The sequence below is a fragment of the Malus domestica genome, chromosome 08, assembly GCF_042453785.1.
Source record: "Malus domestica chromosome 08, GDT2T_hap1".
NCBI classification, from domain to species: Eukaryota; Viridiplantae; Streptophyta; class Magnoliopsida; order Rosales; family Rosaceae; genus Malus; species Malus domestica.
The window spans coordinates 26,008,538-26,020,526 of record NC_091668.1 but is presented as its reverse complement, the minus strand read 5'-3'; the positions used below and the strand labels follow the sequence as shown (position 1 = coordinate 26,020,526).

Sequence of the window (11,989 nt, the reverse complement as noted above, 5' to 3'; positions counted from 1 at the left end):
CAAACTCACCAACTCCAATTGGGTAACATGGAAGCCAAGGATGGAGGACATTCTCTATTGCAAGGATCTGCATGAGCCAATTGAAGGAGATGCCGCTAAGCCAGAGAGCATGTCCGATGCCGAGTGGAAGAAGATGAATCGCAAGGCTATTGGCACAATTAGACAATGGGTGGACGATAGTGTTTTTCACCATGTGTCTAATGAAACCAATGCTCGCGAGTTTTGGACAAAGCTTGAGTCCTTGTTCGAGAAGAAGACTCCAGCTAAGAAAGCCTTCTTGATCAAAGAGCTCATCAATGTGAAGTACAATGATGGTTTAAGTGTAGCAGAACACTTGAACAATTTCCAGAATATCATCAACCAGTTGGCTACTATGAAAATGACGATCGAGGACGAGCTACAAGCGCTCTTGTTACTTGGATCCTTGCCAGACAGTTGGGAGACCTTTGTGGTGAGTATAAGTAACTCTGCTTCTAATGGTGTTCTTACCCTTGATAATGTTAAAAATAGCATGCTCAATGAAGAAACAAGGAGAAGACTTCTGGCACAGATAGCAGCCAAGTATTTGTCACAGAGAACCGCGGAAGAAGCAAGAGTAGAGGGCCTAGAGGTCATGGCAGGAGTCCTAGCCAATCCAAGTCAAGGTTCAGGGGTGTATGCCACCATTGTGGCAAAGAAGGCCATATGAAGAAAAATTGTCGAGTTTGGAAGAGAGAGCAAAGGGAAAGAAACAATCAGAAGAAAGATGATACTGGCAATACCACTGCTGTCATATGTGGTGATGTACCAGAAATATTGTCTGTTGGTGAATGTCTGCATATGGGCAACTCTGACAGAGACATTGAATGGATCTTTGACAATGGAGTTTCATTCCATGCTACGTCCAAACGGGAGTTCTTCAGTACATACAAAGAAGGTGACTTTGGCATAGTGAAGATGGGGAATGAAAGCTATTCCAAAATTCTTGGAATTGGTGATATATGTCTAAGAACTAATCTCGGCTGCCAATTGATGTTGAAAGATGTGAGACATATTCCTGATATACGTCTCAATCTGATATCCATCGGTACCCTTGATCGACAAGGATATTATCAACATATTGGCGAAGGAAAATTGAAGCTTACTAAAGGCTTAATGGTGGTAGCAAGAGCACGACTTTGTTGTACGTTGTACCGGTCAAATGCCAGGGTTTTGAAAGGTGAGTTGAATGTTGTGGAGGACTCATCTCTAGACTTGTGGCATAAGAGGCTAGGTCACATGAGCGAGAAAGGCCTACAGGTTTTGGCAAAGAAGTCTCACATTCCCTTTGCCAAAGGTACGTCGTTAAACTCTTGTGAGCACTGTTTATTAGGAAAACAAAGAAGAATTAGTTTTTCGATTCCATCTACAAGGAAAGGAAATTTGTTAGATCTTGTTTATTCAGATGTGTGTGGTCCCATGGAAGTCGAGTCACTCGGAAGAAATAAATATTTTGTTACTTATATTGATGATGCTTCACGAAAGGTTTGGGTGTATTTGTTGAAATCCAAAGACCAGGTGTTTCAGACATTCCAGGAGTTCCATGCCATGGTGGAGAGGGAAATTGGGAAACCTCTTAAGTGCCTTCGTAGCGACAACGGCGGTGAGTACACATCTCACCAGTTTAGAGAGTATTGTGTGAAACATGGCATACGTCATGAGAAGACAGTTCCTGGAACTCCACAACATAATGGTGTTGCTGAAAGAATGAACCAAACCATCATGGAGAAAGTCAGGTGTATGCTGAGGACTGCAAAGTTATCTAAGCAGTTCTGGGGTGAAGCTGTAAGGACAGCCTGCTATTTGATCAACCGATCTCCATCAGTACCATTAGGTCTTGATGTTCCAGAGAGAGTATGGGCTGGTAATGATGTGTCTTACTCTCATCTGAAAGTGTTTGGCTGTAAAGCTTTTGTGCATGTGCCCAAAGAGCAGAGATCGAAGTTAGACTACAAAGCTACACCGTGCATCTTTCTTGGTTATGGCGATGAAGATTTTGGTTACAGATTATGGGACCCATACCAGAAGAAATTTATTCGAAGTAGAGACGTGGTCTTTTATGAAGATCAAATAATTGGGGATTCGGATAAAGAAGCACAACCAGATGGCGCAGACAGAGGAGTTGATCCATTAGCTTCAGATGAAGAAAGTCACGATGACATCCCTGAAGCAGCTGCCAATGAAGTGCCTACAGAACCAGATAATGCTGATCAGGGGGAGCCTGATCAAGATGTGCCAGACCATGAGATTGCTGATCAGGTGGAGCCTAGTCAAGAAGAGCAGATTCAAGGAGAACCCAATCAGGGGGAGCCTCCAGCCCTACAAGAGCATAAAGATCAGGTCAGAAGATCCATCAGAAGTCGAAGACCGTCTACTAAGTATTCTTCATCAGAGTATATCATGTTGACTAATTATGGAGAGCCTGAAACATATGAGGAGGCCAGAGCTCATAACGACAGTGACAAATGGATGAAGGCAATGGAGTCGGAGATGGATTCCTTATCAAAGAATGATACCTATGAGCTGGTGGAGCTTCCAAAGGGCAGGAAAGCATTGAAAAACAAGTGGGTGTTCAAATTGAAAAGAGACGACAACATGACAAGGTACAAGGCTCGTTTGGTTGTCAAAGGTTTTGGTCAAAAGAAAGGAGTTGACTTCGATGAGATTTTCTCACCGGTGGTGAAGATGACTTCCATTCGAGTTATCCTTGGTATGGCAGCAAGTATGGATCTTGAGCTCGAGCAGTTAGATGTTAAAACTGCATTTCTCCACGGCAATTTAGAAGAGGAGATATACATGGAGCAACCCAAAGGCTTTGAAGTCAAAGGTAAAGAAAATTTGGTGTGCAAGCTCAAGAAAAGCTTATATGGTCTTAAGCAGGCTCCGAGACAGTGGAATAAGAAGTTCAACTCATTCATGGTGAGTAATGGGTACAAGAGAACTCATGCTGACTCTTGTGTCTATATCAAACAATTTTTTGGAGGTAAATTCATCATCTTATTGCTTTATGTTGATGACATGTTGATTGTCGGACAAGATACCTCTATGATTAAAAAGCTCAAAGAAGAGTTATCTAAGTCATTTGACATGAAGGACTTAGGGCCAGCCAAGCAGATTTTAGGCATGGATATAATTCGTGACAGAAAATCCAAAAAGTTGTGGCTGTCACAAGAAAAGTATGTTGAACGGGTGCTTGAAAGGTTCAACATGAAAGCAGCCAAATCGGTAAGCTCACCTTTAGCCAATCATATCAAGTTGAGCAAAGAGTCGTGTCCAAAAACATATGAAGAAAAGGAGAAAATGGCAGTTGTTCCCTACTCTTCAGCAGTAGGAAGTATCATGTATGCAATGGTGTGCACACGGCCAGATATTGCTCATGCAGTAGGTGTGGTGAGCAGGTTTCTCTCTAATCCAGGGAAGGACCACTGGGAAGCTGTTATGTGGATTCTCAGATATTTGAAGGGGACTTCTAAGATGTGCTTGTGCTTTGGCGGTTCCAAACCAATCTTGGAAGGATTTACAGATGCTGACATGGGAGGTGACCTGGATGGTAGAAAATCTACGTCTGGGTACTTGTTTACTTTTGCAGGGGGAGCCGTGTCTTGGTAATCCAAGTTACAAAAGTGCATTGCTTTGTCCACAACCGAGGCTGAATACATAGTCGCTACAGAAGCATGCAAGGAGTTGTTGTGGCTGAAGCGGTTTCTCCAAGAGTTGGGTTTGAAGCAAAGTGATTATGGCGTTTATTGTGATAGTCAGAGTGCTCTGGATTTGAGCAAGAACACTACATATCATTCACGCACTAAGCCCATTGATATTCGTTATCACTGGATTAGAGACGCTATCGAGAACAAGTTGCTACAGCTGAAGAAGATTCATACCGATAATAATTCTTCAGACATGTTGACAAAGGTAGTCACAAAATCAAAGTTGGAATTCTGCATTAAGGCTGCTGGGATGAACTCCAGGTAACTTGGAGTCATGATCGGAATTCCTCCCTCATGGACTGGAGGGGGAGATTGTTGGTATATGGTCCAGCCCATGATCAATGTTCTAGATTATTCTAGTAAGCAAGAGATGAGGCTGGAGCTTGCTAGACAATTCTAGCATGTTATTAAGTTGATGGAAGAAGCTAGAGAGTACTAGCTTCCTTGGTTGCAAATGGAAAGATCTAGAAGCTACAAGTATGTGGCTAGTCTAGATTTTTCTATACTAGAGTTCCACTCCAAGAGTGAGAGTGAGAGTGTTCCACTACACATTGTGTGAGTGAAGTTTAGAGTGATAGAAAGTGTGTGTTATACTTTCTTGTATCCATCAAGCCTTGTCTTTGGCTTGGTAAGACTACTCTTGTTGTATTCATCTTTTTCATATAGTGAAGATTGATCCTTGTTTGGTGGACGTAGGCATAAATTGCCGAACCACATAAATTCTTGGTGTCCATTTTCTACTTTACCTTGTGCATTCTCTATCTTGTAGTACCGACATTCGTAACAGAACGAGATTAACAGCTTAGACGGGGGATCGTACGATGTTCAAATGGTCGGAATTTGGGGTATGGGTGGAATGGGGAAAACATCAGTTGCAAAAGCCATCTATAACAAGTTCTACCATAGCTTTGTGTACAAAAGTTTCCTGCAAATGTTAGGGAAACTGCAAAGGAATCGAATGGTATGACGAATTTGCAAGAAAAGCTTCTTTCTGATATCTTCAAACCAGCCAAGATGGAGGTTGGTGATTTTCATAGAGGTGTATTAGTCTGATAAAAGAAAAACTTCGAAGCAGAGAGGTACTGGTCATAATTGACGATGTAGATCATGTGGACCAACTAAATGCTTTAGCTATAAACCGGGACTCCTTTGGTGGATGGAGTAAAATTTTTATTACAACAAGAGATCGACACCTACTAGAGCAAGTTGAAGTTAATAAAATATATCAGCTCGAAAAATGAAGGAAGAAGAAGCTCTTGAGCTCTTTAGTTGGCATGCTTTTCGAAATTGCTATCCTAATGAAGAATATGTTGAACTGACAAGAAGTCTTCTTGATTACTGTGGAGGTTCACCGCTCGCTCTTGAAGTTTTAGGTTCTTAAGCATAAGAGATTGGACAAGCACATTGAAGAAGTTGGAAAAAATTCATTGTTTCAAAATTCAAGAAAAGCTTAAAATAAGCTTTGATGCACTAAGTGATGAGGACGAGAGGGAAATATTCCTTGATATATCTTGTTTCTTCATAGGAATGGACAAGAACTATGTCACAAGGATCTTGGACGGTTGTGGATTTTTTGCAGAAATTGGACTTAGCGTCCTCCTTCAACGATGCCTTGTAACTGTCAATGAGAAAAACAAGCTCATGATGCACTATCGACTTCGAGACATGGGCAGAGAAATCGTGCGTGCACAATTTCCAAACCACCCTGGCAATTGTAGTAGATTGTGGCACCAAGAAGACGCAGTAGGTGTACTGACAGACAAATCTGTAAGTAAATTCCATGTAATACAAGAGAATAACAACTGCAGATGTGTCTATATATATATATATATATATATCAATTTTTCACATGCACTAACCTGTTCCTTATTCACTGTTTTTTATTAGAGAACGGAAGAAATTGAAGGACTTGCTCTAAATTTGCTAAGACCAGACAAAGCTAGTTTCAGTATCAAAGCGTTTAAAAAGATGAAGAGGCTAAGATTGCTCCAACTTAATCATGTACAGCTCACTGGAGACTACAAACATCTTTCCGAAAAGTTAAGATGGCTCTGCTGGCAAGGATTCCCTGTAATGTTCATACCGAAAGTTGTGGGAGCATTCTATGGTATACTATCATACCCTTAACCTAGACATTAATTGTTTCCTTCAAATTTTACGCCTAGACACTCTTCTTTTTTATTTAAGGTGGCTAGATTCATCCTTAGATTGAACTTTTAATAGATAAAAAGAGAGAAACTTATTGACAGATGACGATCAAGTTATCTATTTTGATTTTGTTCTCCTTGGGTTTGTCTTACCGTTGCTCGAGAAGTTGAAGATTCTGAATCTCAGTCATTCATACCGCCTAACATAATTGCCAAACTTCTCAAAACTCCCAAATCTTGAGTATTTGATACTCAAGTACTGTAAGAGCTTGCTCAAGATTCACCACTCCATAGGATGTCTAGAAAGACTTGCTTTGGTGAATCTCAAAGGCTGCATAAAGCTCAATGATCTTCCGAAGAGTTTCTATAAGTTGAAACACGTTGAAACTCTTGTGCTTTCTGGCTGTTCAAGATTTCGAAAATTGGTTTTGGATATAGGAGAGATGGTATCATTGACAACTCTTCTTATAGATAACACGGCCATAAAAGAAGTACCATATTCTTCCATAGCACAATTGAAGAACCTGACACGTTTATCTCTATGAAGTCATTTGGCAAGGACATTTATCAAACAAGGAGCACAGTTTGGAAAGGGGAGACTCCATTGAAGTTTATATTGTGATGGGATCTGGTTTTAGGGTGAAGAAAACAGGGGTACAACTCTTGTGGGATCCTGAGTTGATCAACGAAAATGTGATTGAGTTCGAGTCTATCCCATATGCTTATTTTCGTAGTGATGTGGAGTATGAGGCAGGACTGAGTCATGCCTCATGAGATGAGGATCGATCACCCGAGTCCTTGAGGTACGTATGATGATCACCCCACTATTCAAAGGAGTACAGATGAACGATTGGAGCAGGGAAACAAAGATGAAGCTATGCGGATAAAGAGGAGCTTTATACTTCAAGTTGGAGAACAATTTGCACTACCACTAAATTTTATTTTTTTATTTTACAGATGATTTTCTGAGCTAATGAAAGACTTGGATTCATATAGCCAACGTTGTTTAATGCGATAAGACTTTGTTGTTATTGTTGTAGTAGTATTTTACAGCTGATTTTTCTCGTCTACAGAACAATTTGCTTTCCACAATCAGTGGTGGGGTTTGTAGGAAATATTTGGTGATGCAATAGAGAGTCCAAAGTTTGTTTGGCTGCATCCATCAACTTGAAAGGGAATAAGTCATAGTGTGGCTTCATGTTTTAAACTTATGGGTGCGTGAACATTGATTTGGTCATAACCAAAGTTTAGGATCATGTTTGTTGCTTAGTATTACGATTTAAAGGTAACTTTTTATGACTGTAAGTAAAAGTTTATAAGTTTTACTTTCGTAAATGGCGAGATTGATGCCAAATTATTCTGTCAAACTAAATTACCACACATAGACTTTCAGTTTGATTGTAAACTAAATTATCGATTAGCTTGATTATTGGCATTTCAAAAATGTTTCAGTTTGATTCTAAACTAAATGATCAATTAACCTGATTATTGGCATTTTAAAAATGTTATTATGCACTTTTGCTCAAACAACTAATATTTGTTTTCTTAATAAAGAAAGAGTTTTTGTTTTTTACCATCGTTTGTTAAAAAATAATAATAATAATTCATCACAGGGTTTTGAACTTGAATGCTTAAAGAAGAACATTACTCTAACAACTAGGTTAAATCTAAATTATTAAAAAGGTTAACTTTTCTAGAATGCATTTCTTTCTTATGATTGACAAATTCTTCCAAAGACTGAGACAACATGTGTGTGTGTGGAGATAGAGAGAGAGAGAGAGAGTTCCTCAATGCACAGCAGTTTATGGCCCAAACGAAATGGAAAGCATGGAAAGAAAAAACAAACACTTTTCAGTAGCTCAAGAATACAAGAATAATACAAATAAAAGACTTTTTGTTCAATAAATAAAAATACTATGAAAAGGGAAAAAGACTTGAAGAAAAAGCAATTTAAAGAGTACACACATTGGATGCCAATTTTACCCCAAAAAAAAATACAAAAATACAAAAGAGCACAATGGATTTGGCATCACAAATATTCCAATGCTCTTATGAGCGTCCCCTTTCTAGGGAAATTTTTAATATATTAATTGTATTATGACAGTTTGGTATGTCCTGTATTTTTGACACACTGAAAACTATCTCCCTTTCCTACCTATGACATAGACATTTATACTATTCTTCCTAGAGAAAATAGAAAATATTGCATGTGGTCTGTTTATACCGTACTTAGGGCCTTCATATTTAGATCTCGTATAAATACTCGGAGGACTCAAATGTAATTATGTAATAAAGAAAGGGGTAAATATGTAATAAGTGAGGATCCCTTATTCTATAAAAGGACCCCTCACCCTCACAATTAGGGAGGGCCTCACTCTCACCCTCAGAGGCCAATTCTTAGGCCTAACCCCTCATTCTCTCAAAGCTCTGACTCTCATTCAGAGCTCCCTCTCCTTTACAATACTCTCAGAGAAATACAATATCAGTGTGGATGTAGCCCAAACCTTGGGATGAACCACGATACATCTTGTGTTATTTACATTTCTTGCAGATTCACGGTCAGATTTACATTGTTCCAACACCTCTGGTTTTGTGCATCAACATTTAGCGCCGTCTGTGGGAAACGATACGAAAAGTTGTGTCAATTCTCTTTCATTTTTTACCTCCGCCGTGAATATGCAAAATCGGAAAAATCTACAAAATCGACAAAATCTGCAAAAAAAAAAAAACCCAAGAGCTCAAAACCTCAGTGCCCGTCCTTTGTTCCTCCACCACATCAAGGTAACTCCCAAAACTCCACCATCTCTCTACTTTCTAGAAAGAGAAACAATACACAGAGAGAGAGAAGAGAGAAGAGAGAGAAAGAAACCGAAACGGTATCTTCTTCTCCTTCCATGCGTTTCTTCAAAACCCACCACTTTTAGCCTTTTTTCTCTTCCTCGCTCTCAGAAACCCAGACAGGAAACAAAAATGCAATCGGGCGGGTACAACGGTGGAAGAGGCAGCGGCGTTCCTGACTTCTACCCAAACGGGCGATCCATCTCCTTTGCCTCAGCCATGAACGGCCACCCCTACTCCAGCTACCCCACCTACACCCAACCTCAAAGTCCTTACTCCAGCCTTCTTCGTCGTCGTCGGCTGCATCATGCTCGTGATTTGGCTTGTCCTTCGCCCCAAGGTCCCCGACTTCCGACTCGACTCTCTCTCACTCACCAACTTCAACGTCTCTTCCTCTCGATCCCTGAGCGACAAGTGGTCCATCGGCTTCTCCTTCTACAACCCTAACAAGAAGCTCAGCTTTCGATACGAGGAGGTCGTTTCTTCCATTTTCTACCAGAACGGCTTCATATCAGAGACTCGTGTTCAGCCGTTCGCTCAGGGAAGGAAGGATCGCAATCTTGTCAACGCCACTTTGTCAGCGGTGAATTCGTTCGGGGATGCCCGGATGGTTCGCGGGATAGAGGTGGACAGGGGACGCAGGACCGTGAGCTTTAACGTGAAGGTTTTGGCAAGGATCCAGTTTCAGAATGGTTGGTGGAGGCTGAGGCAGCGACTGCTGAGGGTTTTGTGCCGTGGTGTGGCGGTTTCGGTCTCTTCCAATAGCGGGTCGGGTAAGCTGGCTAGTGGATCAAGAGATTGCCAGGTTGCTGTTTGAAAACGGAGGACTGCGATTGGTGTTAATGGAAATATCCAGCATTATCTCGCTTCTTTTGGAGATGGCCCAAGATCAACTAAGCTGGATTATTGGTTGACATATAACTTTGGTTGTTTGTACCATACTATGAAGAGCATACTGGTCTGGGACTGAACTGAGAAAAAGCCCAAAGTTTTAACTTCCGATTTTGTGAGGATTTGGTCAGTCTATGCAACAGCAAGGGAGCGTTGATCTCGAGGTAGGTTTGGCGCCTGACGCATGCAAAGACAAAGAAAGAAAGAAAGAAAAGCACTCTGATGGGGTTTTTTTATAGCTAGAGTACACCAACTTGTGTTCAAACAGCAGAAAAAGAAAAAGGAAGAGGCATATATACCAAAGTTGCTTATGTCGGTGCAGATCTTGTCGGCAAGGTTGAAAGAAATATTCCCAAGGATGTTCCAAGAAACCCAGCTGTGATAGCTGATAATGTCGGAGACAATGATGGAGAGATAACTGGTATGGGATCTGATCTTTTTGGATTCTATGATGAGCATTGAATTACCTGCGCACTTCCTTAACCAATAGGAAAGCGTTGTCTACCATCTGCCAAAAGGGAAAAGAGAAAGCAAAATAGAAAGCAAAAGCAAGGAATAAACACCTCACCAAAATGATGTGATTTACTTTTCTTGGAAAATGTATGGTGTGATTTATTTTTCTTATCTTTCGAAGACATCTGTATAAACCCTATCAGAGGGTAATCAATAAAAAAAAAAACTTCAAGCCCAAAATAATGGGCTGGAATGTTATGTGGAGGGCGAAGGCCTATAAGCCAAAAATAGCACCAACCAGGTGACCAAAAGTACGTCCAGTACTACAAAAATTATTCAGCACCCTGCGGCTATTATCACCAACCAGGTGACCAAAAGTATGCCCAGTATTACAAAAAATTATTCGGCAACCTGCCGCTATTACCACCAACCAGGTGATCAAAAATACGCCCAGTACTCCAAAATTATTCGGCAACCTGCTGCTATTATCACCAACCAGGTGATCAAAAGTACGCCCAATACTCCAAAATTATTTGGCAACCTGCCACTATTATCACCCACTAGGTGATCAAAAGTACGCCCAATACTTCAAATTATACATGAGCATTACTCATATCAATCATACATAAACATTCATGAGCATTACTCATATCAATCATACATAAACATTCATGAGCATCACTCATGTTAACATTCATGAGCATCACTCATGTTAACATTCATGAGCATCACTCATGTTAACATTCATGAGCATCACTCATGTCAACATCCATAAGCATCACTCAAGTCAATCAACGTAAACATTCATGAGCATCACTCATGTCAATCAGCTTCAAAAGCTTCATTTACAAAAGCTCTAGCTTCAAAAGCTTCATTTACAGAGCCCTAGCTTCAAAAGCTTCATTTACTAAAGCTCTAGCTTCAAAATCTTCATTTACAGAGCTCCAGCTTCAAAGCTTCACTTGCAAAGCTTCACCTACAAAGCTTCAGTGAAGGGTATACAAATACCGCCTCCAAACAATCGCCACTTCGGCCCACACATGGATTCAATTTGAAGTCTCCAGCCAACATACTCTATTGACCGAAGACTTGGGGGACTACACTATACACCATATATTGGACCTCAACTAGGCCTCATGAAAAATACTTGGGGGACTTAGCCCATTATTTATGTATTAAGGAGAAAACCCTTATTCTATAAAAGGGACTCCCTCACTGTCATTAGAGAGCACCCATCATTCATGTATTGAGGAGTGAACCATTATTCTATAAAAGGGACTCCCTTACCTTCAACGTTACAAGCCGAGCCAACCAAGGCAACATAAGCCACGAGCCAAGCAACCTCGCAGGATGTGCTACTTCTAGTTGAGCATCATTTCAGATTGGGCACCGCCTTATATCGAGTATCAGTTCTAGATGACATCTAGTTACTTCGACCCACACATGGACTGAATTTCAAGTCTCCAGCTAAAAGACTCTCTTGACTGAAGACTTGGGGGACTACTGTTTATACCATACTTAGGGCATCCATATTTAGATCTCGTATAAATACTCGGGGGACTCAAATGTAATTATGTAATAAAGGAAGGGGCAAATATGTAATAAGTGAGGAGCCTTTATTCTATAAAAGGACCCCTCACCCTCATAATTAGGGAGGGCCTCACTCTCACCCTCAGAGGCCAATTCTTAGGCCTAACCCCTCATCATCTCAAAGCTCTGACTCTTATTCAAAGCTCCCTCTCCTTCACAATACTCTCAGAGAAATACAATATCAGTGTGGACGTAGCTCAAACCTTGGGGTGAACCACGATACATCTTGTGTTATTTACATTTCTTGCATATTCAAGGTCGGATTTATGTTGTTCCAAGACCTCCGGTTTTGTGCATCAACATGGTCCAATGTTTTAGTCGAAATGGTGTGAGTTTATATCCATG

The 11,989-nt window shown here is 40.6% G+C and overlaps 2 protein-coding genes and 1 long non-coding RNA gene across 3 annotated transcripts; 2 read left to right on the top strand and 1 right to left on the bottom strand.

Annotated features, from left to right (window-relative positions):
• Nucleotides 1–5,252: 5,252 nt before the first annotated feature.
• On the top strand, nt 5,253–7,030 carry LOC103410958 (disease resistance protein RUN1-like). The gene is made up of 3 exons (XM_070825990.1): nt 5,253–5,492; nt 5,613–5,832; nt 6,607–7,030. The coding sequence occupies exons 1-3, from the start codon at nt 5,253–5,255 to the stop codon at nt 6,630–6,632; spliced, it is 486 nt and encodes a 161-aa protein (XP_070682091.1). The 3' UTR covers nt 6,633–7,030.
• On the bottom strand, nt 5,693–6,648 carry LOC139197929 (uncharacterized). Its single transcript, XR_011583328.1, has 2 exons — nt 6,026–6,648; nt 5,693–5,793 (listed from the first exon to the last, which is right to left on the bottom strand). It is a non-coding gene; the product is annotated as an uncharacterized lncRNA (long non-coding RNA).
• Nucleotides 7,031–9,017: 1,987 nt separating the features above from the next.
• On the top strand, nt 9,018–10,063 carry LOC139198132 (uncharacterized). The gene is made up of 2 exons (XM_070826394.1): nt 9,018–9,483; nt 9,870–10,063. The coding sequence occupies exons 1-2, from the start codon at nt 9,018–9,020 to the stop codon at nt 10,061–10,063; spliced, it is 660 nt and encodes a 219-aa protein (XP_070682495.1).
• Nucleotides 10,064–11,989: the final 1,926 nt, after the last annotated feature.